This window comes from Mustela nivalis, assembly GCF_964662115.1.
Source record: "Mustela nivalis genome assembly, chromosome: 12".
NCBI classification, from domain to species: domain Eukaryota; kingdom Metazoa; phylum Chordata; class Mammalia; order Carnivora; family Mustelidae; genus Mustela; species Mustela nivalis.
The window spans coordinates 14,622,614-14,647,997 of NC_139031.1; the positions used below are offsets into that span (position 1 = coordinate 14,622,614).

General features: G+C 35.3%; 1 protein-coding gene across 1 annotated transcript in view; it reads right to left on the minus strand.

Annotated features, from left to right (window-relative positions):
- Positions 1–315: 315 nt before the first annotated feature.
- The window catches only part of AKR1D1 (aldo-keto reductase family 1 member D1), a 42,873-nt gene continuing 17,804 nt past the window's right edge, over positions 316–25,384 (minus strand). The window contains exons 4-9 of the mRNA XM_082693956.1: positions 21,801–21,878; positions 18,290–18,412; positions 13,396–13,505; positions 12,071–12,236; positions 4,060–4,142; positions 316–1,938 (exon numbers count right to left, since the gene is read on the minus strand). Of these exons, the coding sequence (XP_082550082.1) occupies positions 1,896–1,938; positions 4,060–4,142; positions 12,071–12,236; positions 13,396–13,505; positions 18,290–18,412; positions 21,801–21,878 (603 nt within the window). The 3' untranslated portion in view covers positions 316–1,895. The remainder of the gene's footprint in view (positions 1,939–4,059; positions 4,143–12,070; positions 12,237–13,395; positions 13,506–18,289; positions 18,413–21,800; positions 21,879–25,384) is intronic.

Sequence of the window (25,384 nt, forward strand, 5' to 3'; positions counted from 1 at the left end):
AGATAGGGTTCCCCTCCTCTAATCTTTACAACTATTTTTTCCTTTGAGAAGTGGTAGGACTCTTTCCAAGTGCCTGTCTTTTAAAAATGGTTTGAAAGGTATGGTCGCTCCTCCACACCAGCCTCCTGAAATATTTTGAAGAAGTTTGATAACAGGGAATACGGCTTAAGTTTCTGTTCTTATACTATGATACCCTTTATCGTCCCTTTTCCCAATGCTAAATGTACAGTAAGAACTTAATCAAAAGTCCTTTAATTGAATTGAATTCAGATGACTCTTCTCTTTCCCTGCCTTTAGCAACAAAATGGACATTCATGTGGTTCAATAAATCATCACACTTTATTATTTCTGGTAAACAAAATATTTTCCAGAGAACAGCATTACATTAGAATCAGTGGATACAGTGAGTAGAGATCGAATTAAAGTGCTGATTTCTCAGAAGTGTATGCTTTCAGGTCACTGAAGGTTATCTGTAAGCAATTGGTCTTGGAAAGACAAAATTTTTGACGAACTCTCTTGCCCTATGAGAGCGACTTAATATGAATGAAAAAAACACGTTGTTCTAGTTGAATTGACAATTGGTATATCTCTATTGCAGAATTCTAATAACCTTCTTTTTCAAAAATTAAAAATTTACATACAGTAAAATTACCAGTGTTCTTTCAAACTTGCTACTTTCTTGAAATTCCAATGACACTTTCAAAGTCCTAAGTATAATAATTTCATGAAGTCTCTTTTTAATTTTAACTTTATTTTTTATAAAAGATTTTATTTTTAAGTAATCTCTGTACCCAACACAGGGCTTGAACTCACAATCCCAAGATTAAGAGTCATATGTTCTACCAAGTGAGCCAGCCGGGACTGGCTTCCTTTTTAAATGCCTTCTTTTAAAATAGTCATCTTTGGGGGCACCTGGGTGGCTCAGTCAGTTAAACATCTGACTCTTGATTTCAGTTCAGGTCTTTATCTCAGGGTCATGAGTTCTGGTTTCCCAGCATGGAGGCTATTTTAAAAAATAGTCATCTTTGAATTTTTTTTTTTAATGATTCAGGGTTTTATTTGTCGGTTGATTGTCTCAAGCTACTTCACATAATGGTGGATATATGATGAGTAGGGCAAGAGTGATAGACAGTGGAAAAATAGCTCACCAGTTATGTTCATTCTCAGACCCTTGAAAGCATGCAAGAGAGAACCAGCAATTAGCCATCTCTCAGAAGCTAAATGAACACACACTGGATGGAACCAAACAACAACCAAATCATTATGTCTTTGCTGACCACTGTGGTGTTTAATTAGCTCTATTTTAAGACTTTTCTATGCTTAGCTCTTTCTCTTTACACAAGGTGTAGCAAATCACTTCCTTGTTAATAATGCTTGTGAGGATCTTATCTCGGCTGTGTGTGTGTTACAGTCAATGGTCCAAATCATCAAAGTCACTGACAGCACTTGCACGCACTAGCTTACCACCCTCTTTGTTGCACTGTTAACTGCTAAAGTAAGGACCTCAGACTGCCAATAGCTGGACTCACATTCATGAGTTATTTGTCTTTTATATTGCCTCTGCTATCTTTTCTAAAGCCTAGTGTTTTTTTGTTTTTTTGTTTTGTTTTGTTTTTTGTTTTTTTTTGTTTTTTTTGGTCTGGAAACCAGAAGACCTTGATATAATAAAATATTAGCTTATAATTTCCAAATAATTATTTCAACAGATTTAAACATATTTTTTCTTTATATACCTAAGCCAAAGTCATTTACTCTGCACAAAACTTAAGCGTGTTAACATCATCACTTTATCTAAAGATAGTAAAACTTTTAAAATTTCTTCATCTGGGGGAACTACCCGGCCCAAGGTTCTGACATTCATGGGAGGGAAAAATCAGTTCAGGAGCATTCTGAAGTCAGTATTCATCATGAAATGGGTATTCAGGATGATCACACCACCTGTCAAAACAATTCCCCAAAGGGAAAAAGTTCACTGCAAGCATTGCACAGTTGTATGTGTTACTAGCCTCCTTTGACAATTTCACTGACCCCTCCCTCTCTCCCTTATTCATTTCCTCTCTGTTCCTCTGTTTTCCCTCAAGCCAGCATCTTTTACTGAAGCCCTGGGTAAGTGCATGTGCGTGTGTGTGTGTGTGTGTTGGAAGGCTGGCTGCGTCCCTCTCAACATTTTGCTCAGAAAAAGAGCACAGGAGATGAGTAATGCCTGCCTGTAGTTTTTCATGCATCTTTTCAATTCCTTCTTCTCCTCTGCTGTTTGGACACAGTCTGCCTTCCATATTAAATATCCACATAAACATTTCTCTTTAAATTTCTATGACCCATCAGTACCACTCTCTTCTCAGAGTTATTACCTGCCCTTCTCACTGGACTCCTGATAACTGAAAATTTGAGACCTAGAAAGGTGATCAGTGAAGTAAGTTTCCACAGTAGTGATGATGATAATGAACCTATCCCTTAAACAACAGTGATGGAACAGTCAATAAAAAAGGACTGGCGTGTATTGTGCCTGCCATGGACCATGTCTAAGATTCAGTTCTCTGCAAGTACTATGAGCTTTAAGTTAAAATATAAAATAAATAAAAGCTCTTCAATGTCAACGATCAACTGGATGAAACACAGAGAAGAATCATGGCCTACCATCCCTAAATGGTTCAGTTTTTTGATCAGTGTGGCCTACTATTTGTTTCTCCTTGCTGATCTTTCTAGTTATTTCATGAGTTATTTTCCCAGTGTTGTGGGAATTAGGTATTAAATAGGTCATATGTCAAGCTAAATAATGTCACCAACTAACTGTAAAACAACAACAACAACGGGGTGCCTGGGTGGCTCAGTGCGTTAAGCCTCTGCCTTCAGCTCAGGTCGTGATCCTAGGTTCCTGGGATCGAGCCCCACATGGGGTTCTCTGCTGAGGGAGCTTGCTTCCCCCCGCCACCCAACCTCTCTGCCTGCCTCTCTGACTACTTGTGATCTCTCTCTCTTTCTGTCAAATAAATAAATAAAATCTTAACAACAACAACAGTATGTTGGTGGATTGGCTGTCTCTTATTATCTCTTAATTTAATGATATTTATTCAATAGAAATAGTTCATCTTCAAGAGCTATTAATTAACTAATAAGTATTTGGTTAGGTCTGTGTTTGTGTTTACCTTTTTGTTCCCAAGGCTAGGTGGTACCTTTTGATGCCAAATAATGTTTATCCTTGGCAAAATCACATTAGGAGGCTGTTGTATTAATTCAGAAATTGGTTCAGAAATTTGATATTAGCATAGTCACTGTACTTTCTGACTCATGAGAAATAGGGGACCAGGAAGATAAGTGTTCAAACTGTACGAACCACCCTGATGAGCATTTTCCAAATGCTCACGTAGAGTTATTACAAGCAGATTACTATCCAGGTGATTTCAAGAACTGGAAATAGTAATGAAAAAAAGAAAAAAAAAGTGTATACATACATATGTATACGATAATCATATCTGTATGAACTATAGTCTTTTGTTATTTTAAAGGCCCTGTACTATTTAGAGAATAAAGGGCTACTTCAGTTGATTAGCTGAATTTAGCAACATTTTGAGGGAGCGTAAGGAGTTTTGCTTGTGGGAAGTCAGTCAATAGGTGGGGTTAGAAGCTGCACATCTTACAGGCAAGCATTTGCCTAAAATCTTAGGTTCTTAGCTTCTAATGTGGTACTCTTTCTACTATGCTCCCATGTCTCTTTCTTTTTTGTTGATAATTTTGCCCTAAACTGTGCATCACTTTGATTTTTAGGAAAAATTAGGTAGGTTCTATATTTGTATTAGTATATGTACACTATGACTTAATTCTCATCAAGTGATTTAGCCTGTCATTCCCTAACCTAAGTCATGGGATGTCATAAATGTCAGAAACCTTTTAAATAAAACTTGTACCTTGTAGAAACTTCCTAGAATAAATGTAATTTACCTGGACCTGTTTAATATTCAGAACATGCTGCCCACTGGCCTTTATCCTTGTGATTTCTATGGACCTAGGATAATCTAATACCACTGGGCAGTACTTGATGAATGGTCCCTCCATACTCACATGAGCAACTCCACGAAGCGGACATTTTTATTCAAGGCCTCAATGTCCTTCATTTCTTCTTCAGTGAGAGAAAAGTCAAAGATCTGAAATAACAGAAGTAAAAGACATTATTGAAGGTAGAGAGTGGGTCTGGGATCAGGGAATGGGGCCAGCAGCAGGAGCCCTTCAAAAATGTATAAGCATCCCTTCTTTTTTTTTTATGAACATGTTTTAAAGAATTATTCACCATGGCCAAGTGGGATTTATTCCTGGACTGCAAGGGTAGTTCACATATTCACAAATCAATCAGCATCATATACCATATTAATAAAAGAAAGGATAAGAACCATATGATCCTTTTGATAGAAGCAGAAAAAGCATTTGACAAAGTACAGCATCCATTCCTAAAAACACCTCTCAACAAAGTAGGGATAGAGGGAACATACACCTCAATATCATAAAGGCAATATACAAAAACCCCACAGTTAATATCCTCCTCAATGGGGAAAAACTGAGAGCTTTTCCTCTGCAGTTAGGAACAAAGACAGGGATGTCCACTCTCATCACTGTTATTTAACATAGTAGTGGAAGTCCTAGCCTCAGCAATCAGATAACAAAAAGGAATAAAAAGACACCCAAACTGTCAAGGAAGATATCAAACTTTCACTATTCACAGACAACATGATATTCTGTGTAGAAAACCCAAAAGACTCTACCAAAATATTGCTAGAACTGGTACATGAATTCAACAGTTGCAGGCTACAAAATCAATGTTCAGAAGTCTGTTAGGTTTCTTTTTTCTTTTTATTTTATTTTAAGATTTTATTTAAAAGAGAAAGTGTGTTAGTGGGGGAAGAGCAGAGAGAGAGGGATAAGCAGACTGCGTTAGGTGAAGAACCCAATGCAGGGCTCAATCTCAGAACCCTGAGATCACGACCTGAGCCAAAACCAAGAGTTGGCCACTTAACCAACTGAGCCATCCAGGGACCCCAGAAATCTATTGCAGTATTATACACCAATAATGAAGCAGCAGAAAGAGAAATCAAGGAATCAATCCCATTTAAAATTGCATCAAAAACCATACTTAGGAATAAACCTAACCAAACAAGGAAAAGAACTGTATTCTGAAAACTAGAGAACGCTTAGGAAAGAAGTTGAAGATGACACAAAGAAATGAAAGAACATTCCACGTTCATGAATTGGAAAAAGTAATATTATTAAATGTTAAATCCACCCAAAGCAATCGATACATTCAATGCAATCCCTATTAATATACAATTTTTCACAGAGATAGAATAAAAAATACTTAAATTTGTATGGAACCACAAAAGACCCCATATTTAAAAAAAAAAAAAAAAGACCCCAAATAGCCCAAGCAGTCTTGAAAAAGAAAAACAAAGCTAGGAACATCATAATTTGGGACTTCAAATTATATTACAATGCTGTAGTAATCAAGACAGTATGGTACTGGCATAAAAATAGATGCATAAATCAATGAAACAGAATAGAAAACACAGAAATGAACCCACCACTATATGGTCAACTAATCTTCAACAAAACAGGAAGGAATATCCAACGGAAAAAGAGCATCTCTTTAACAAATGGTGTTTTGTTGGACTAGTTTCTTACACCAGACACAAAACAAATTCAAAATGGATGAAAGACCTAAGTGTGAGACAGGAAACCATCAAAATCTTAGAACACAGGCAGTAACCTTTCTGACATTGGCCATAGCAACTTCTTAATGAAACATGTTACCAGAGGCAAGGGAAACAAAATAAAAAATGAACTATTAGACTTTATCAGGATAAAAGGCTTCTGCACATTGAAGGAAACAATCAAAACTAAAAGGCAGCCTATGAAATGGAGGAAGATATTTGCAAGAGACATATATGATAGAGGGTTAGTATCCAAAATGTATAAAGGCCTTGACACCTAAAAAACAAATAATCCAGTTAAAAAATGGGGAGAAGAAATGAACGACATTTTTCCAAAGCAGACATACAGATGGCCAACAGACATGTGAAAAGATGCTCAACATCATTCTATCATCAGGGAAATACAAATAAAAGCCATGATGAGATATCACTTCATATCTGTCAGATTAACAATACAGGAAACAACAGGTGTTGGCAAGAATATGGAGAAAGGGAAACCTTCTTACACTGTTTGTGGGAGTGCAAGCTGGTAGTACAGCCACTCTACATAGCCATGGAAGACAGAATGGAGTTTCCTCAAAAAGTTAAAAATAGAATTACTCTATGATCCAGCAATTGCACTCTTAGATATTTACTTAAAGGATACAAAAATAGTGATTTGAAGGGATATATGCACACAGATGTTTACAGCAGGATTATCAACAATAGCCAAATTATGGAAGGAGCACATATGTCCACCAACTGACGAATGGAAAAAGAAGATGTGATACATATATACCATGGAATATTACTCAGCCATAATTAACGGTGAAATCTCTCCATTTGCAATAACATGTATGGAGCTAGAGAATATTGTGCAAAGCAAAATAAGTTAGAGAAAGACAAATAGCAAATGATTTTACTCATATGTGGAATTTAAGAAACAAAATAGATGAGTATAGGGGATGGAAAAGAAAAAGAGAGAGGGAACTAAAGAGAGAGGGAACTAAACCATAAGAGACTCTTAACCATAGAGAACAAAGTTGCTGGACGGGAGGGGGGTGGGGATGGGATAAATGGGTGATGGGCATTAAGGAGGGCACATTTTGTAGTAAACACTGGGTGCTATATGAGCGATGAGTCCCTAAATTCTACTCCTGAAACCAATATATGTATTTTAAAGATTTTATTTATTTATTTGTCAAAGAGAGGGAGAGCAAGAAAGCGAGCACAGGCAGGCAGAGGCAGAGGGAGAAGCAGGCTCCCTGTTGAGCAAGGAGCCTGATGTGGGACTCACTCCCAGGACACTGGGATCATGACCTGAGCCAAAGGCAGCTGCTTAACCAACTGAGTCACCCAGGCGTCCCTGAAACCAATAGTATACTGTATGTTAACCAATTAGGATGTAAATAAAAAATTGATACAAAAAATAATTGTTAGTTTTTTTCTTTCAGTTGTCAGGTATTTTGTTTTAATTCTTCATTTATGTTGAAGCTCTGTAATTAGTGACATACACATAAAAGATTTTCATGTTAAAAATTTATGAATGTAAATTATGTACTATATGTTGGTTAATTGAATTTAAATAAATACATTTAAAAATAAATAATAAGTAAAAAAATAAAAAAAATTATGAATATCTGTAAATGTGAGAGAAGTTAGGCTGGTGCTGGGGAGCCATATCCCTATGCAGAGTCAGGGTTCTGTTCTGCTCTTGGTCTTTGAGATACTCCTGCTGGGGCCATCTTGCAGGACATTCCAAATAACCTATAATAACCTATGTTCAGGACATCTACAAATCCCAGAGTGAGGAATTGTTTATTGTTGCTGGAGAGATGCTAAACTTTTGACTTTGGACTATGGCCTTTGTGCACTTGTTTTTAAAAACATTCCCTAGTCTCTAAGTTTGCTTATGCATATTTTTAACTTTGAATTTGCTTTGTTTTATCCTCTTAATCTTTTCTTTCACTATTTTTTTTAATAGATCTTCTACCTTTTAATTCTATTGCATTTTCATTGTTTTATTTTTTCTTAGCTTGTACATTTTATACTCTGGTTTTATAATTGTCCTTTATTAACATTTTAATATTTTATTTTAGCTTATTTACATTTTTAACATTTGGTTTATTTATAAAGATCTTCTCTTATTTCATTGTTTTAATTTGCTATCCCTTAAATTTTATTTCAATAATTTATATTTATCAATTTTAATTATATAAGTGATACATAAATATATGCTTTTTTGTGAGAAAGAAAACACTACAGAAGTATATGGACATGCATGGAGTAAGAAATGAAAGGTCCTTTTGTTACCCACCACTCCAGTATTTTTCTTCTTCCCAAACATTCCTTCCAAACATCCAACACACTAAGAGCAAAATACAATAATTGTATCATATCTTTATTATTCTGCAACTTACTTTCATTCACATAATATGTCTCAGTGACTCTTTTCTATCAAAATAGATAGACTGACTTTAATTTAATCACTGCATTCATAGTATAGATGTAACCTGATTTACCTAATCATACCCCCATGGATTGCTTCCAAGTGTTCTTTTCAGGGAATGCTTTTCTTTGATTATTATCCAAGTGTTGAGTTTATGAGATTGTGTCATGAGTCAAAAGTCTGCATTACATAAAAAGTCATGAATGACCAATGACTTATAAAATAAATCCTTACTCAAACTTTATTTTTGCTTAACATTAGGTCCACTTTTTGAGTGTTGGTGAGTCATTTTCTGTCTTCAGTGAATATATAATATAAAGTGAAGTTGCAAATCTTGGCAAAGATGCAGGATTTCATGAAATCAATGAAAGTCATCTTAGTTTGCCTTAATTACAGGCAAAATATTTTTCAAGTAGGAATCTGATGCAGTTAAAGGCTAGTTGATACATCAGAAGAGTGTTATTTGGAAAAAAAATCAAACTATGTATAATCTTCAGATGAAACCCTGTGAAACTTTACCATAATTATTCTTTTTATGATCACTTACAAAAACCTTTGTGAAGTAGAGAATGCCACATTCTGTTATCACATAATTTTGTCAAGCATATTTTAAAATTTCTTCTAAGATTTAGTACACATATACAATTGTAACTTAAATTTTGTTGAATATGAAATAATTAAAATTATTTCATAATTTTCTGCAAACTCAACTGACAGAACCACCCAGGCACCCCTTCAGTTTTCATTTTAAGGTAAACATCCAAATTCTCCCTCCATTCTTTCTATGCAATGTTTTTCTTTATTTTATGTGGATTTATTATCATTTTTTTATGACCAAAATTATCCAAAGTTACTCACTTATTCAGGATCTCACAAACTTAGTTCCTGATATTCTGCTTCCCCCAGCCCCCAATCTACTTCTCTTGTAGTAGAGACTCAAGAAAGACAAAGTGTTAACTGTATTAAATGCTGTTGAAAGATCTACTAAGACAAGGACAGAGACGTGATTATAGGATCTAGCAAGGTGGAAGTCACTGGTGAACTTGACAAGAAAGCTTGGTTTCAATGGGTTTAAGGGAGAATTGGGGAAAGAGACTTGTAGGTAGTGAGAATAGAATTCTCCTTTAAGGGTTTTCTGTAAACAGAAAGAAAGAACTGGATAATAGCTGTAGAGGAACAGGAGTCTAGACTGGAATATAGCTTCCAAGACTGGAGATCGCAGCATATTTGTATGTTGATAGGAGTTATGCAGTGGAGAGATAATGCAGGAGAGAGAGGGGTATTTTTGAGGGGTATGAAGGAGTTATTAGGTATTAGTAACTGCAGTTCCCAGGAATAACAATGGGAACTAGTAGCTGGAACATACAAGGCGAGATCATTGTTGGCGAGGAGGTTAAAGAACTATCAGGCCATGTTATTGGAAGGACTATCCATATGTATGTTGAATTCACCAAGAATGTGATGGGAGTGGTTTCAGAGAGAGGGATAGTGAATCAAGAGATAAAAACTTCAAGGAATGGGGGTCAGTGGGTGATGGCAACAAGGCAGAAGGTGGGTGGTAAAATTTGATTTCTTGTTGTTTTAATGTTAAAAATATCCTGCTTTTTAATTTTCTTCATTCTTACCTTTAATTTGATATAGTTTTTGTTTTAAATTTATGATTTAACTTTTTATTACATAATTTTTATTTCTGTAACTTTTTCTTCTTTTATTGTAAACATACTTAATTTTCCCTTTTCCCTTTGTGTTCTGTGGTTATTTCCCATTCTTTTAAAATATTACTTTACCTCAGTTCTAAAAGATAATAATTTTCTATTTAGTCAATTCTTGGTTGTACCACCCAACAAAATTTCTGGTTACAGGGCAAATACAAACCCCATAAAGTGAAAATTGGCTGTGATTTCCACTGCCATTTTCCTTGTAGATCTGTATCTTTTTCATATTTTCTTGTGGTATGTGAACCTCTGAACTCCATTTCCTTATCATTAGGGTTATGGAAATATATTGGCTATAACAGAAATGGTTGCAATAAAATTTTTAAAGGAATGATAGTACTTTTACTACAAAATTGTGATTCACTAAATAACATAAAGTCCAAAGGCTTTAATCTTCCATTACACGGACCACTAGTAACCACTCTCATTTTCTGAATAATAAACTTTGGAATCCATGAAAATATTTGTTTCAGGTGCATCAAAACTTGTTTTAACTTTTGTTGAACTAACACATTAGCCATCTAGATATCTTATTCTTTTAAGATGGCTGAAAAGTGTCAACTCCTTTTGGTAAGAGCTATTTTCTTACATGTTAAAATGCTATCAGTAGTGATATAACTATGTATCATTCTTTCCTCTTTTTGCTAATAACAGAATCCCCTTTTTTCCTTTTATGAACTTCTCTTCCATCACCTAGTAGGGCTGTTTGTCACATGAATCCATTTCTAGTACAGGATTAGGGATGTAGCCCAGGGGGCCAATCAAAGTATCTTACTCACTGGATACAGTGATTAATCTGGGAATGGTGCATGCCCCACAAAGGGACAATCAAGGATTGATAGAGATTGTTATAAGAACCTTTACCTGTGATCATCTTCACTGATTATTAGTTATAGATTAGCCTAGAGCTGTCATGTTGACATGTTGTGTCACCATGTGGAGACAGAGAAGGTTGGGTGGAGGTAGTGTAGAGGGAGGAAGGGAACTCAGTCCTTTCATAAATCATTTGAATACTCCTGTCCAGTCATGCCTGATTTATCCATGGACTTCCCAGTTATGTGGCCCAATAAATCATGTCTCCCTTTTGTAAGTTTGAGTTGCATTCTGTCATGCAGTAGCAAAAACTCTGAAGATAAATATCTTCCCATGGCAGTACTTCAATTTTCACTCTATTATTTTAAAAAAGCTATAGTATAATATTTCATTGTACAAATATAATTTGTTTTACATTCTACTAATGATTGTTTCCAGTTTTTTAAAAAAGTAATAAATCATGCTGTAGTAAATATCCATATATGTGTGCATGAATGTGTAAATATAGTATCAAGATTGTTGGGTCAAATGGACATGTGGGCTTGAATTTTGATAGATCTGGAGAAGTGACATCCTGCTACTTCAAATCATATACCAATTAATATCTTTAACAGGAGTATATGAAAGTGTCTGTTTTTATATACATTCAATATTCTGATTATTTTCCTATCTGAGGGGATAAATCTTGTCTTATCTTTATCAATTTACTTATTGAGATTATTATTATTAAACTTATTAAACTACTTATTTTTTTATTTTATTTAGTAAAACTTATTAAATACCGAGATTATTAAACTTATAAATTGAGATAATAACAACTTATTTTTTGAGATTATTAACTGATGAGTAATTAATTAATTTTGCATGGTACTTTTCTATAGCTGTATTTACCTAGAAGTTTGACCTTGAGTACTAGCAGAGTAAACTAATCACTCCCTTGTCTAGTGGCTTCTTCTCACCTGTAAGTTATGATGCTGATACAGATTATTTATAGAGGAAATAAAGGCAATGAACATTCTTGAAGTCAAACGATCCTTTTCAATAATTTCCAAATTTGTCCCTAACTTTTACCAGGGACATTAAGAAGGTGGAAGGTTTACTATTATGAATTTCAAATTTTATACCTTCCATTCCTGCTGTGCTGGTGGAGAACTGAGTAGGTAGTGCCAAGAGTCAATAAGTAAGGAAACAGAAGACATAAGGGAGCTCGGTAATATACAAGCAGTAAAGCAATCCCCAAAGTGCGGGGAACTGTCTCAGATTCAGCTAAAGTTAATTCACATCTACAGAGTGTGGGTTGGGGAGCAGGTATAAAATAAAATATGAAGGCATTACAAGTTTCTTATTAATCTGAACAGAAAGTTCTCAAAAAAACCAAACAATTCTACTTTCTACATTCCCAGAAGCAGTTCTCTTACTTGAAAGTTTTCTTTGATCCTTTCAGGGTTAAAGCTTTTAGGAATAACAACCACTCCTCTCTGGATGTTGAAACGTAAAACAACTTGAGCTGCTGTCTTATTGTACTTTTTTCCCAGTGCGTTTAGAAATTCATCCTTTAGCAAAGGTGGGGAGGATACATTCACCCTTGAAAAAAAAAAAATAAAAACCTGCATCATATTTAGCTCAAGTAATGAGAACATCATCCTCACTCACCCTCCTCGTCTCCTCCCCATCCACCTGGTCCCCTACCAGGACACGTCAGGTCTCAATCACCAATTTCTCCCGGAGCAAAGCACTCAGTGAAGAGCTGCTTTTAGCATGAGAATATCAAGAGAGGTAAATTGATCGAGCTGTCTCTTTCAGAGGGTAAACAGTATTTCTTTGATGGGTCTCAGAGAGAGAACTGACTTGGAAGAAGGCACAGGGGAAGGCAGGAAGACCAAAGTGGAAGAAACAGAGTTACATACAACTCTTAGAGTCATCTTTATGTAAAAAATGTCTACTTAAGTCTGTGGAACACATCCCATCAGAAGTGCTACCTTTGAATCCAGAGATCAAAAAATCCTAAATTTGGGGGATATATATGGTCATGGAGACTCTTTGTCAAATAATAATACCTAAACTAACATTTACTGAACATTTCCTATATTTTGGGCACTGTTACGTAATTTTATACATACAGTATAATCAATTCTTTTTTTTTTAAAGATTTTATTTATTTATTTGAGAGAGAGACAGTGAGAGAGAACGTGAGAGGCGAGAAGGTCAGAGGGAGAAGCAGACTCCCCATGGAGCTGGGAGCCCCATGCGGAACTCGATCCCGGGACTCCAGGACCATGACCTGAGCAGAAGGCAGTTGCTCAACCAACTGAGCTACCCAGGCGCCCCAGTATAATCAATTCTTTTTTTTTTTTTTTTAAAGATTTTATTTATTTATTTGACAGAGAGAAATCACAAGTAGATGGAGAGGCAGGCAGAGAGAGAGGAAGGGAAGCAGGCTCCCCGCTGAGCAGAGAGCTCGATGCAGGACTCGATCCCAAGACCCTGAGATCATGACCTGAGCCGAAGGCAGCGGCTTAACCCACTGAGCCACCCAGGTGCCCCAGTATAATCAATTCTTATACTACATTTGTGAGGAAGGTTTTATTAGCTCCAACTTGTATATACAGAGAATGGCTTGAAGAGATTAACTTACTTTCTTAAAATCACAGAGCCATAAGGTTATGCCCATCAAATAATTCACATTAGTCTCATACTCTACACCGAAGGAAACACTGCTGAAGAGACATTCAGTATTGCTTACCAGGTTGGATTCCTAGCGGTACCCAGAGGGCTGTATGCAATAATGACAATATCATGTTGTTGGCAAAATTTCAAGAGTTTTGGCTGGGTAAAATATGGATGGCACTCAACCTGCACGGTTGCATTGGAAAGCAGAACACAAAATTAAAATCTTGTAGTGAATGCAGTTTTACACAGTTTTTAAAAAGTTTTTCAATAAAACCCACTTTTGAGTATTATGGATAATGAGGCAAATGCTAAATACTTTTCCTAACAAGGAAGTTTACATTGTTTGTTGGGGAGATTCATTAAAATGAGGTTAGTGAGGTCACCATCTGTGGAATAATTCTAAAGTAAGTGAGTGGGGAACAAATTCAATTTTGTAAAGTTATCATAGTTTAAAACTTTGAGGGAACAGACTTAATTATTTATAGTCACCATTCCACAAATACAATTTTCTGTAACCAAAAAAAAAAAAAAAAACCAAAAAAAAAAACCCCCAGTCTCAAGGTTCAGATTACAGTGTTGGTAAGTAGAAGTGACATGTTGCAGAAGCCCTCTCCCTGTAGCTCTCAAGCATCTAAGAATATTTTCACAAGGGGTAAAGTATGTATAAAATGAAATCTAAAGATGAATTTTGTCGTTTTGGCCAAGAGTTCTTTACACCACCCTGTGCAGGCCTATGTTCATCTTTAGTATCTTACTGGCAAGATTCCTGCACTAAAAATACCGTGTCAGAAAGTTCTTCTCAAATTTTCTTCTTAACCACCATGATAATTTTTGACCTATTCACTTTTTCTTTTTAAATTAAAATCAACCAAGGCTGAATTGAAATAATTGAAGTATATATTTATTATCTTCATTGTCTGGAATAGTGAGTATTTGACAAGTTTTATTTCTAGAAGGCACATGAAATATGAAATGGCAAAAAGTAAACTGGGCTTCTTCGTGGTGGGTCTCCTTTCTGTTCTTCAGATTTGATTAACTTTTTTTTCCCCCCGACATAATCTTGTTCCCTTACCCTAAGAAACACTTGTGGAATTTCTCCCCCTTGGAACATTTCTTAAATAATTCTACAAAGTAACACACAGACTAAAATAAGGCAGGAATCACACTTCTTAGTGTTTCCTTCCTTTACCCTCTCCGACTTCCAACATCGCTCCTTACTTTTTCAATTCCAATCTTGTCTATTATTGGTAGACTGGTCTCTCAAAAACACGTATATCACATCATTCCACTGCTTAGAAACTAAGTATGAGTTCCTTAACTTAATGGCCACCTCCTCATTCCAAACACAACATTTCATTTTCTCACAAGGACTCCTTTCTAATCAAATTGGTGTGCTGTTGCTTGTCTTTGGCCTATTAAATATGTAGAAGTATGTATGCATATATATGTATGTACGTATGTGTGTGCTCACATACACATCAAACAGTTTTATAACCTACCCTTTTAAAAAGACCGCATACGGCTTGTGGCAGAAGGTATGGGGAATAAGGCTATTACAGTTAGAAGTAAAACAGATAGGTATGCACATTTAGGATCTGTGACTGAACTGAAGCTTGGGACTACACAGAGAGTTGTGTTGTACAACATACTAGAAACTTCTGCTCAACAAAAGCTTTTGAGTTAACATAGAAACTCAACAACATAACTTAAAATAGCATATAAATCTTTGGATTGATAGTTGTCAGGTAAAGATTTGACAGCATATCACTAAAGGGACAACCAGTAAGGGGAACGCTGGGGGTTGGAGTGAATAAACTAAGATCCAAGTGCTTATGAATTCACAGAGAACCATATTCCTTCTTCTCAGAGTGTTTATCTCAGTTTCTAATTATTGATAACTTTTGTGATTGTTTGATTAATGTGTGCTCCCCACTAGACAGCTGGTGTTCCAAGAAGAAGGGCATTATCTGTCTTTTGTCACTTATGCATGCCTAGAACCTAGGAAAGTGCCTGGCCTAGGGCAGGTAGGTGCTCAATGACTGTTGAATGAAAATGTTATGATGCAGAGAGGACCAAGTTAGCACCTCAGGAAGTATTACTGATGCTGGGGACTGTTACAGGAGGGGCTTTGTCAGGACTGCAGCTTGGTGTTCAGTTTAAGGTAGGGGGTAGTAATGGTTTCTGTTGTCACAGTGCCTTGATGTCGTCATTGCCCTGGAACTTGCTCATTTCCAAGGAGAAGCATATCTAAGCACACTTGCTCCTTCTTTGCTACAGACAGGGTATAGCCCTTTGTGGATGGGCCAATGGAGATGCAGTCTTTACTTTTTCTTGCATACTATGTAAAATTGATGTCACGTGTCAGTGTCTTGACAGGTCTGGGGCTTTTACCACACTATTTGGTAGTACAGAACTTCAGATACCAAAATCTCACATGGTGAAGTTAAGCTGGACAAAACCTGTGAAGGAAGACATTAACCCCATCCTGTGTCTTTCTGTAAAAATTGGTGTTGGGTTTTCCATTTCATTAAGTCACTCAAAAAGTACTTATTGATTCCGATCAGAACATCTATGATTTCAGCATAATGAAGAGGGTTAGGAAAAACTGAAGAACTTGGAGATCTTACCGTTCTCCCCACCTCCCTCCCTTCGTTCGTTAGTAGAGTCGGGTGTGTGAGATTAAATGGCCCGAGGTAGATCCACAGTCTACTTTGAATTAGGCTGGGAGAATGCTGCATGACAACTTGTCCACCAGGAAGGCTTTCAGAGAGGCTAAGCCAGGGATGGAGCCTAGAGACACATTTGTTTAGATAGACACCATGGATAGTACTAAGGAAGCTTGGAATACTCGGGCTCTGAGAACGAGTATAGAGTAAGGTCATATTCTATGGGCCCTTGTTCATAAAGTCTATGAAAAAATACAAACATTTGCAAATTCTACTTCAGATTTATTCTAATGGGAAATTTCGTTTCCTCTTCCTTGGCATGAGGAGACACACCGGCAATTCTTATTTCATTTTTCATTCTGAGGTCAAAAATCACCATCTTTCTTAGTATATTTGTAAGAAGAAACATTTATCATTTTAACCTTTTGTAACAAAATATTATTCTTGTAGGGTGCAGGAGGGAGACGTGCTAGTGAGGGTTAGAGTAGGAACAAAGGGATAGATGGAGATCAGTTACGAAATCAAGGGTTGTTGCTCTCGGCTCCTTAAGAGCACATGGTATAGTGTTGGCTTAAGTATCATAGGAAGTAATACTTCTAAACACAGCAACACCGGTCTTTTAGCTGGTAATTGTTATGATAGGTAATAATTCATTCTTTCCGTTATGAACTCAAGACTGTTTTGAGTTGCTAAAACCAATGAATCAAGAAAACAAGTCAACCATAACTCCAATACGTGAATACCCAAAAAACGTTTTTAAAATGTAGCTTCTTAGAGTATCTTTATCCCCATTTAACTGGTGGGTAACAGTACTTTGTTGTGATTATAAAAGTAACATATGCGCCCTACAGAAGACTTGGAAAATATAGAAAAGCATAAAGAAGAAAACAAAATTCACTTGTAATTCTCAGCCAGAGATAACTACAGTTAGTATTTTGATTCTTTCCAATATTTTTTCTATGCATGTCTTTAAATAATATATTCACATCAATATTGAATTACATTTTGTATCCTGGTTTTTCCCCTTAATATTATGGCCATTGCTCTTTTGCTCAAAAATGATTCGAGAACATCTTTAATTAAGATTTTACATTATATGAGTTTTATAATTTAAATAGTCTCCTAATTTTTCATATTTGTGTTGTTTCCTTTCCTTTTTTTTTTTTTTTTGGTCTTTATAAACAGTGCTGTGACAAACACACCTGAAGGCTTTCAGATTTTCTTTTTCACAAGGTCAAATTCTTAGGAATATAAGACTATGAACATTTTTTAAGGCTCTTGACACTTATTGCCAAATAGCTTTCCAGTAAGGACAAACAAATTTTTACTTGCCAGCAGCACTTTATCACTTGCTTATATGGAACATTACATTAAAAAATAAAAGCTTTGCTAATTTGATATACGATACAAAATAATACTTGTAATTACTAGCGCAGTTGAACATTTTTTATATGTTTACTAGTCTTAAAATTTGTCTTCTCGAATTTCTATTCACAGTTCTTTTGCTCACTTTTCTGTGGAGTTTTAGTATTTTTAGTTTTTTTTTCATTAATTCTTATTAAGCTTTAATTCATAAGGATATGATCTCCCTTTCTATTATATTTAAAAATATAATTATCCATTTTTTATTCTTTGTTTCCAATATTTTTAGAGTTTGTTTTTATACTATTAAATATGTCAGTTTCTTTTATAATTTTCCAATGGCTTTGTTTCTACCTATAGCTCTAGAAAGCTAAAACCATTTTGTAGTGTTCACAAGTGACTTCCTGTTTCATCTTTAACTCCTGATTGAAGAGCTACTAGGTGTATGACATGAGGCAAAGATCTGTATTTGTTTCTATACAATTAGCCATTTCCTCCAAACTATTTACTGAAAATTTCATCTCTTTGCCGTTGACATTAGTTTGTGTTACCGTTTCTACATTAAGTTTTTATTATACTTGGGCCTGTTTTTAAGGTATTGCTTATTTTCTATTAATTTGGTTATCTGTTGGTTTTTACACTAATCTTACATAATTTTAAGTACTCTGCATATCTTAGCATCTAGTTTCTCCTCATCACTTTTCCTCAAAAATATTTTTGGGTTATTTTTGCCTGAATCTGAACTTGCAAATTCTTTTTTTAAGAGACATAAATTGAGAGAAATAAAAAGATTTGTTCTCAGGGTCTTATGATGAGATATATGTAGAGTGACCACAAGATTTCTGACTTCTAGTCCAGGGTTCTCCTGGTAAGTAAATATTGGAATCTTCCCCCACTCCACCCTCCCCCTCTCACCTCCTACCTCCTAGCAAACTATACCTGGTTGCTGACTGGCTTATATTTGAGTCCTGGTTTGTTCAAGATGAGTTCCAGCTGCCTACGGTTAAAATTGGATACTCCAAGAGATTTCACCAAGCCAGCATCTTTGCAAGCTTCCAAAGCCTGTTGAGTAAAGGTCAATAGGTTAGAAAAAAGCCTCAAAACAAATGAGAATGTTTATGAGAGTGTTGATGAATTCTTTAAGAAAGTCAGTCCTTGGATATATTAATACACATTCTGTGAAGAAAAAAAAAAGTGGGAGAGACAGGCAGGAATTCTATACTTGAATTAGTTTTAGAAATATTGTACAGCCTATCTTTCCTTTGAATTTTCACAATGTATACTAGCCCATTAAGAATGATTTTACTTCTTGAAATCTGTTGAGATTTGCTTTATGGCATGGTATCTGATCCATTTTTTAAAATGTCTGGTGTGTGTGAAAATGTATAATCTCCTTTTATTAGATACAAATCTCTCTCCTCTTGCTCTGTCTCTCTCATACACACACACACACACACACACACACACACACACACAATATACAAAATTAGGTCTAGCTTTTCCTGGCTTCTCAATAATTTAAAGGGACATGTAAGAAATTTCCCACTATATTAGAAGCATTTATCAATGTCAGTTTATCAACTTTTGCTTTATATATTTTGAAGATATTTTATATGGTACATATGTGTTTAAAAACTGGTATATAAAGGGCACGAATTGCATGGAGCACTGGGTGTGGTGAAAAATAATGAATACTGTTATGCTGAAAATAAAAAATAAATTAAAAAAAAACACATAAAAAAAAACTGGTATATTTTCTTGGTAAATTGAATCTTTTATCTTCATGCTAATTACACTTCCCTATAAATTTTAGAATCAACTTTTCAATTTCTTTTGGTATTTTGACTACGATTCCATTGAATCTTTCAATCAGTTTGGGGGAAATTAAAATCTTAATGTATTCAGTCTTTCTATCAAGGAACATGATATATCTTTTTACTTAGAGTTTTAAAAATTATTCTCAGTAGTGGTACCTGGCCATCTTAGTTGGTAGAGCATGTAATTCTAATTTTATCAGACAGCCTACTTTGCATAAAGAATGTTATTGAATGTGTTGAGATTTGTTTCATGTCTCAGACCATAGACAATTTTGTTAAAATGTTCTATGTGCACTTGAAAAACAGCATTTTGTTATATTTTGGTAATGTATTCTATAAATGTCAATTAGATCAAGTGGTTGATAAAGTTCAAATATCTTCTATAGATTTTCTGTTTACTTATTATCTCAATTATTGAGATAGAGGTTTTAAAATCTTTGACCATTATTTCAGACTATTCTCTTTCTCTTTTTAGTTCTCTTCATTTAAGTGTTATACATTTTGGAGTTCTGTTATTAAGTACAAAGATGTTTAGGATTAATCTCTTCATTATTATAAAACAAACTTCTTTATCCAAGCTTGGTAATACATTTTGCTCTGAAGTCTTTGCTGATATTAAAATAGTTACTCCAGCTATCTTTTGATTACTGTCAGCATAGTGTATCTTTTTTATACTTTTACTTTTTCCCTTAAGCTTTTACTTCTAACCTATTTGTGTGTATCTTTTTATTTAAAATGGATTTTTTAAAAATCTATGTAGCAGGGTTTTGCTTTTTATCTATTCTGATAATCTCTGCCTTTTAACTGAGTTGTTTAGACTATTTATATATATTGTGATCATTAATATAAATGAGTTTAAATCTCCCATCTTGCTCTTTGTTTTTTATTTTTCCCATCTATTCATTTTCTCTCTTCTCTTCTTTTCCTGCTTTCTCCTTGATTTATTTTTGTTTCTTCAATTTTTTTTCCTTACTGGCTTGTTTGTTATACTCAGGAAGTTTTAACATTTTCTCTGTATGTTTGATATTCTGAAATTTCACTGTAATGTGTCTAGGTAAGGGTTTTCTTTTCTTTCTTTCCTTTGGCAATCCATGCCCTTTATCTCTTTTTTTCCCCCCAAATATTACCTTTTTTACTTTTTGCTTTCCTTTTTTCCTGAGACTCCTATTATATGAATACTAGAAATTCCAATTTTATCCTTCACATCTCTTAGCTTTTCCTTCATATTTAAAAAAATTTTCCTGTCTTTTCCTTCTTCATATTGGGTGGTAGTGTTCCTCATTCTGATATTCAATCTGATAATTTTTTCTTTGTCCGGATCTATTCTATTATTATCCCATTGATTGCATTGTTTTACATTTTTCTAATTATTATTTTTGCTTGTTTTTTAAAAAGATGTATTCTTGTTCTTGTTTCATATTGCTAATATCTTATCTCCTTGAATATATTAATTGGCTTAAAAAGTTAAAAGTTGTTGGTTCTCTGTTCTGTTTATGTTCAGATCTCTAATTAAAATATGAAGTTTCTTTGTAAAATAAATGCCTTGTAATTTGGGGCTGTGAACACATTTTTTTTTCCTGGGGATACCGGCTATGCTATCAGTCTGTCACTTGGAAGGGAACACTACACTCCAAACCTAGTCATCTACAGTGAGGTCAAGAATGAATTTATGGTCTGTTGGGTGGAGAGTCCCAGGCACCAGAAAATGCAGTCAGTGCCTCCTCACCCTTCAAAACAATTCCACAGTTCAGCTATTATTTATAGGGTGGAAGTCCATTAGAAAGAGGTACTTGTTAAAGTGCAATTTCCCAGCCTCTGGAGTTTGGCATGGGAGAAGGAGGGAAACAATTACCAGAGGTCAGACAGTAACTTAGGTTTTTCTCACCCTCTCACAAGTGCAGGTTTTTAGTGCTACTCTGATTTGATTCCTGAAGTCATCTGAACATGAGTCTTAAGTTTCTGCACGGGTGGAGCAGACAAGATTTGCTCCAAGCTATAGCAGAAGAGAAGAAACAGCAAAAAGAACTCTAAGGTCTTCTCCTATGTTATCCTCTTACAGCTTATTGGGCTGCCTTCTACTCTAGGTAAAAGCTGTCATATTACCTCATAAACAAACCAGTTCAAAATATCTGTATCTCCCACCCCAATCATAAATCCATGCAGGTTTTCTCATTACTCTCTCCTAGTTTCCCTACTCTGATGATCCTGGGGAAGGAGCTTGCTCAGAATTGGAACCAGAGTTTTCTTTCAGTTTTTCATGAATTGTTTTAAGTTTGTTTCTTTTAAACATATTATTGATTGTTGTAAATTCTATTTGAGAAACTTCAAAAATTTGTGAATTTATCCCATTTATACATTTTTTATTTATAGTTACATTAGAACTTACTTCCTCTACTTTTTCTTTCTACACTTCTCTCTTTTGGCATTTTTCTTTTCCATCAAAACAAAATCAAGAATTTTTCAGTGCAAAGAAGTGAGAATTTTACACAACTTTGCTTATTTTTAAAAATACCTGCTCCTACTATTACTTTCCATTAGGAGTAAAGGCTGCATCTCTCCCTTTATTGAACAGGAATAGTCAGATCACAGTTTAAAAATGTAGTCTTCAAGAAAAGAGACCCATTTAAACTTACCTCCCAAGTGGCACACAGATTTGACTTATGATATAACCATTTGCCATTCTCATCTTTAGGATAGGGTTCATCTCCAGGCTACAAAAAAAAAAATGAGTATAATTTATTTTATTTATATCTGGGAATTAAAATTATGGAATTTGAGTTGTCATTATACCATATAGCCTGGCCCTGAGAAAGCAATTCAATTTTAATTATTTTTATATTTATATATAATAAATATGACACATTAGTCTCATTATCTCACCCAGGCATTCATTTTCCTTTATTTATTGACAGATTATTATTGTTCTTAAACCATGACGTTCTCTTGTAATGAAAGGAATCTGTTCAATTCCCCCGCTCCCACAATGACCCCAGCCACACATACAGACAAATCTCACAGGTGTCAGTACTTTGCCCTGTTTTTCTAGATCATGGTGCCCTACATTTTTGGAAAATGGACACTAACTACAAAATATATTCTAGCCCACATCCCAGATGAGCCTTGGACAGAGCCCCTTGAAAAACCTGTTGCCTCCTGCTCTACCTGGCTGAGTCAACCCTTCCCCTTACCACCCCCCCCCAACCCCCACTCCTGGCAATGGGTACAGCTATAACCCTCTCAGATCCTTTGAAGTCTCTTAAAAGGCCCAGCCTGACAAAAACTTGGGGGCCAACATTTCTCTGGATGTCTGGTCCCTTTCCTCCCTTGGAGAGTGAATAAACTCTGTCCTGTTTATTGCTTTGCTCTACTCTTCGTGCAATTCTTTGCCACACTCACCACCAGCCACTCTATCAGTTAATAACAAAATTACTCATAAACAAGGAGTAGAAGTTGAGAATTAAGACTTTTATGCTCAGTATTTTGACCTAACACTAACCCTTGCCAAATTTGAAAACAGCAAATTTCTTACTCTGATAAGAAACCAAAGATCATCATGAAGGGTGAGAGGAAGTTCTTCAGCTAAGAAAAGTGTAGCTAATAAGTGGAATGCTCCCTACATATAAGGGAAAACTCAGCCCATTACTTCTTAGCTCTGATGAATCTGCCCAATGATTTTCTTCTTTTCTTTTCTGGGCCCTCCAGGAGTTTAGCATCTGCTTTCTACTTCACAAAGTATCTCAGTATCAAACCTAGTTTTTGGGTAATCCTTTTTCAACTAAAGGATTAGTTCAAACTGACCATTGATTTTCAGATTTTTTCCTTTTTCACTTATCTAAAAATAGGACCCTTCTCTTATGGGCTTGGAAACAGGATAGAGAGAAATAAAAGATGATTTCTAGGCTCTTTGGCTGGCTGGTGGTGATCATTCCCTGAGTTTAAGCTAGCCACCAAGAGTTTTGTTTTGGATATTTTGAGACTGAAATGGCAATTAGACATTCACTGGGTATTTGAGGAGGCAATTAAACAGAAATCTGAGAGAGGCTGAGAGAGAAGTCTTGACTGTAGACAAATCTGGAAGTCCTCAGCATATAAAGTGGTGTTCAATCCATTTGATTGATCACCTTTAGAGAAGGTGTGGCCCAGTAAGGTAATATTAAGAATAGAGTACTGGCATAATGACATTTGGAGGTTGACAGGGAAGAATCTGTCAAAGCGTTCTGAGATGGTGTTATCATAGAACCATGAACTGAAAATGTTTAAAGAAAAAGGCAGTAGTCACCTGTATTGAAAGAGATCAGATATTATGGGGACAAAGTGTCTTTTAGAATTGGATGGCAGGATGGAAGTCTGTAGACCTTGATAATAGAAATTTTTTGTTGAAAAGCAACCGGAAAAATCAATTATACTCTTAAAATTTTTGAAAAATGTTCCTTCTGTCATCTCACCTGAATGAAACTTCCCCCCGGTGATAACATTTTCTCCATTATACTTTTTAGTGAAAATAATTTCTCAATTCCTCTGTCTCACTGAGAACAGGAAAAGGGCTCATTTCTCCTCAATGCCCCATAACCATTCATGTTAATTACCCTTTCTATCTCTGATTATTAAGCTCTTTGAACTTCTCAACACTTATGACCCACATTTTTCATTCCAGTCTTTCTCCATATTTCTTGCCTTTTGCATTTCCTAGTTTTCCTTCTGTTCTGAAATGGCTTTTTTTATGCCTCTATTATGAACTCTGTTAAATAATTTTTACTTCTCCAGATTTAATTAAGTCCTTATGAAGACTGTACCCATGTTAAATATTTCTATGATGCCTCCCTTCATCTGTGTCTTCTTTACCAATCCATTCATCCTGATAAACCCACGGTCTTTGTCCTCTATGCCTGCTCCTTACTGTAAGATATTGCTAGAAGAATAATCCAGCCCTATAAAAACCCATGCTACTGACTCTCATTCTACTCAGCAGTAACTTCTTTCTTTTCAAAACGTCTTATCATGTGGTACCTGTGTGGCTGAGTTGATCAAATGTCAGACTCTTGGTTTCAGCTCGGGTCATGATCACAGGGTCCTGGGTTTGAGCCCCTTGTCCAGCTCCACATGGAGTCTGCTTAAGATTCTCTCCCCTCGTCCCTCTGCTCCCCCTCCACAACTCATGCTCTCTCTCTCAAATAAATCTTTAAAAAAATCCTTAAAAATGTCCTATTGTGATTTTTAAAATTTTGTTGTTCTAAAATTGTATCTGCTTGTTAACTTGACATTTAAAAAATATTAAAGTGTAAAAATATTTTAGCAAGAAAGTTTTCTTGTTAAAAATATGATGAGATTCAAAAAGCATGTGATATTTTGGCTACAAAGATTGATTTCTCCATTATAGGAATTATAGGTTCGTGTGAGAAGTAATGTCATTATACTGTGTAATTTCTTACTGTTAAAAGTTTTACTGTCTCTCTGTATCCTTGAGCCTTGATCCCATCTGAGAATAGGAATGGAAATTCTTTGTTTATCTTTCCCAAAAAGATTTTACAAATCATTGGTCAGCCACAGAGAAGTAAATTTCATTTTCTCACTTTTAGATATAGGCTCTTTCCAAATCTTAAAGACTTAGCTTAGAAATCTACCATTTGAACATGAGTGAAGTTAGCTATGTGAGGATAAGGGCTAAAGTTACAAGTCCCAAGAACCTGAAATTTAAAAAAATCACTATAGTCCACAGAGTATTGGGATTGCTAGGTTTGGAAAGACAAGGCAGAAGGCAGTGTCATGTAGGAGAACAAGAATGAGGTTGGCATCAGGGAACCCACCATCTGGTCCCATTCTAATGAACTTTAAACTTGAGTGAGTTACTTCCTTGTTTGGGGCCTCAACTTTCTCTTCTGTGAAATTAGGTTATTGGGATATCTTATTAATAACGTTCCCTTCCATGTGAAGATTTCAGAATATCATCTTTCATTTATTATCTATAAAATATTAGACATTGTGCCAGCAATGTCACATATATAATTTAATGACTCCTCACACTTGTCAAGGTAGTTGCCTATTGTCTCCATTTTACTGATAAAGAAACTGAATTTCAGAAAGAACAAAAAGAAAGGAAGAAAGAAAGAAAGATCAAAGTGACTGTTGCTAGTAAATAATAAAGCTGAAATTCATTCCCCCTTCTGCATGATTCCAAAGCCCATACGGACTTTTTCTACTGCCTGGTGTTTAGGTATTG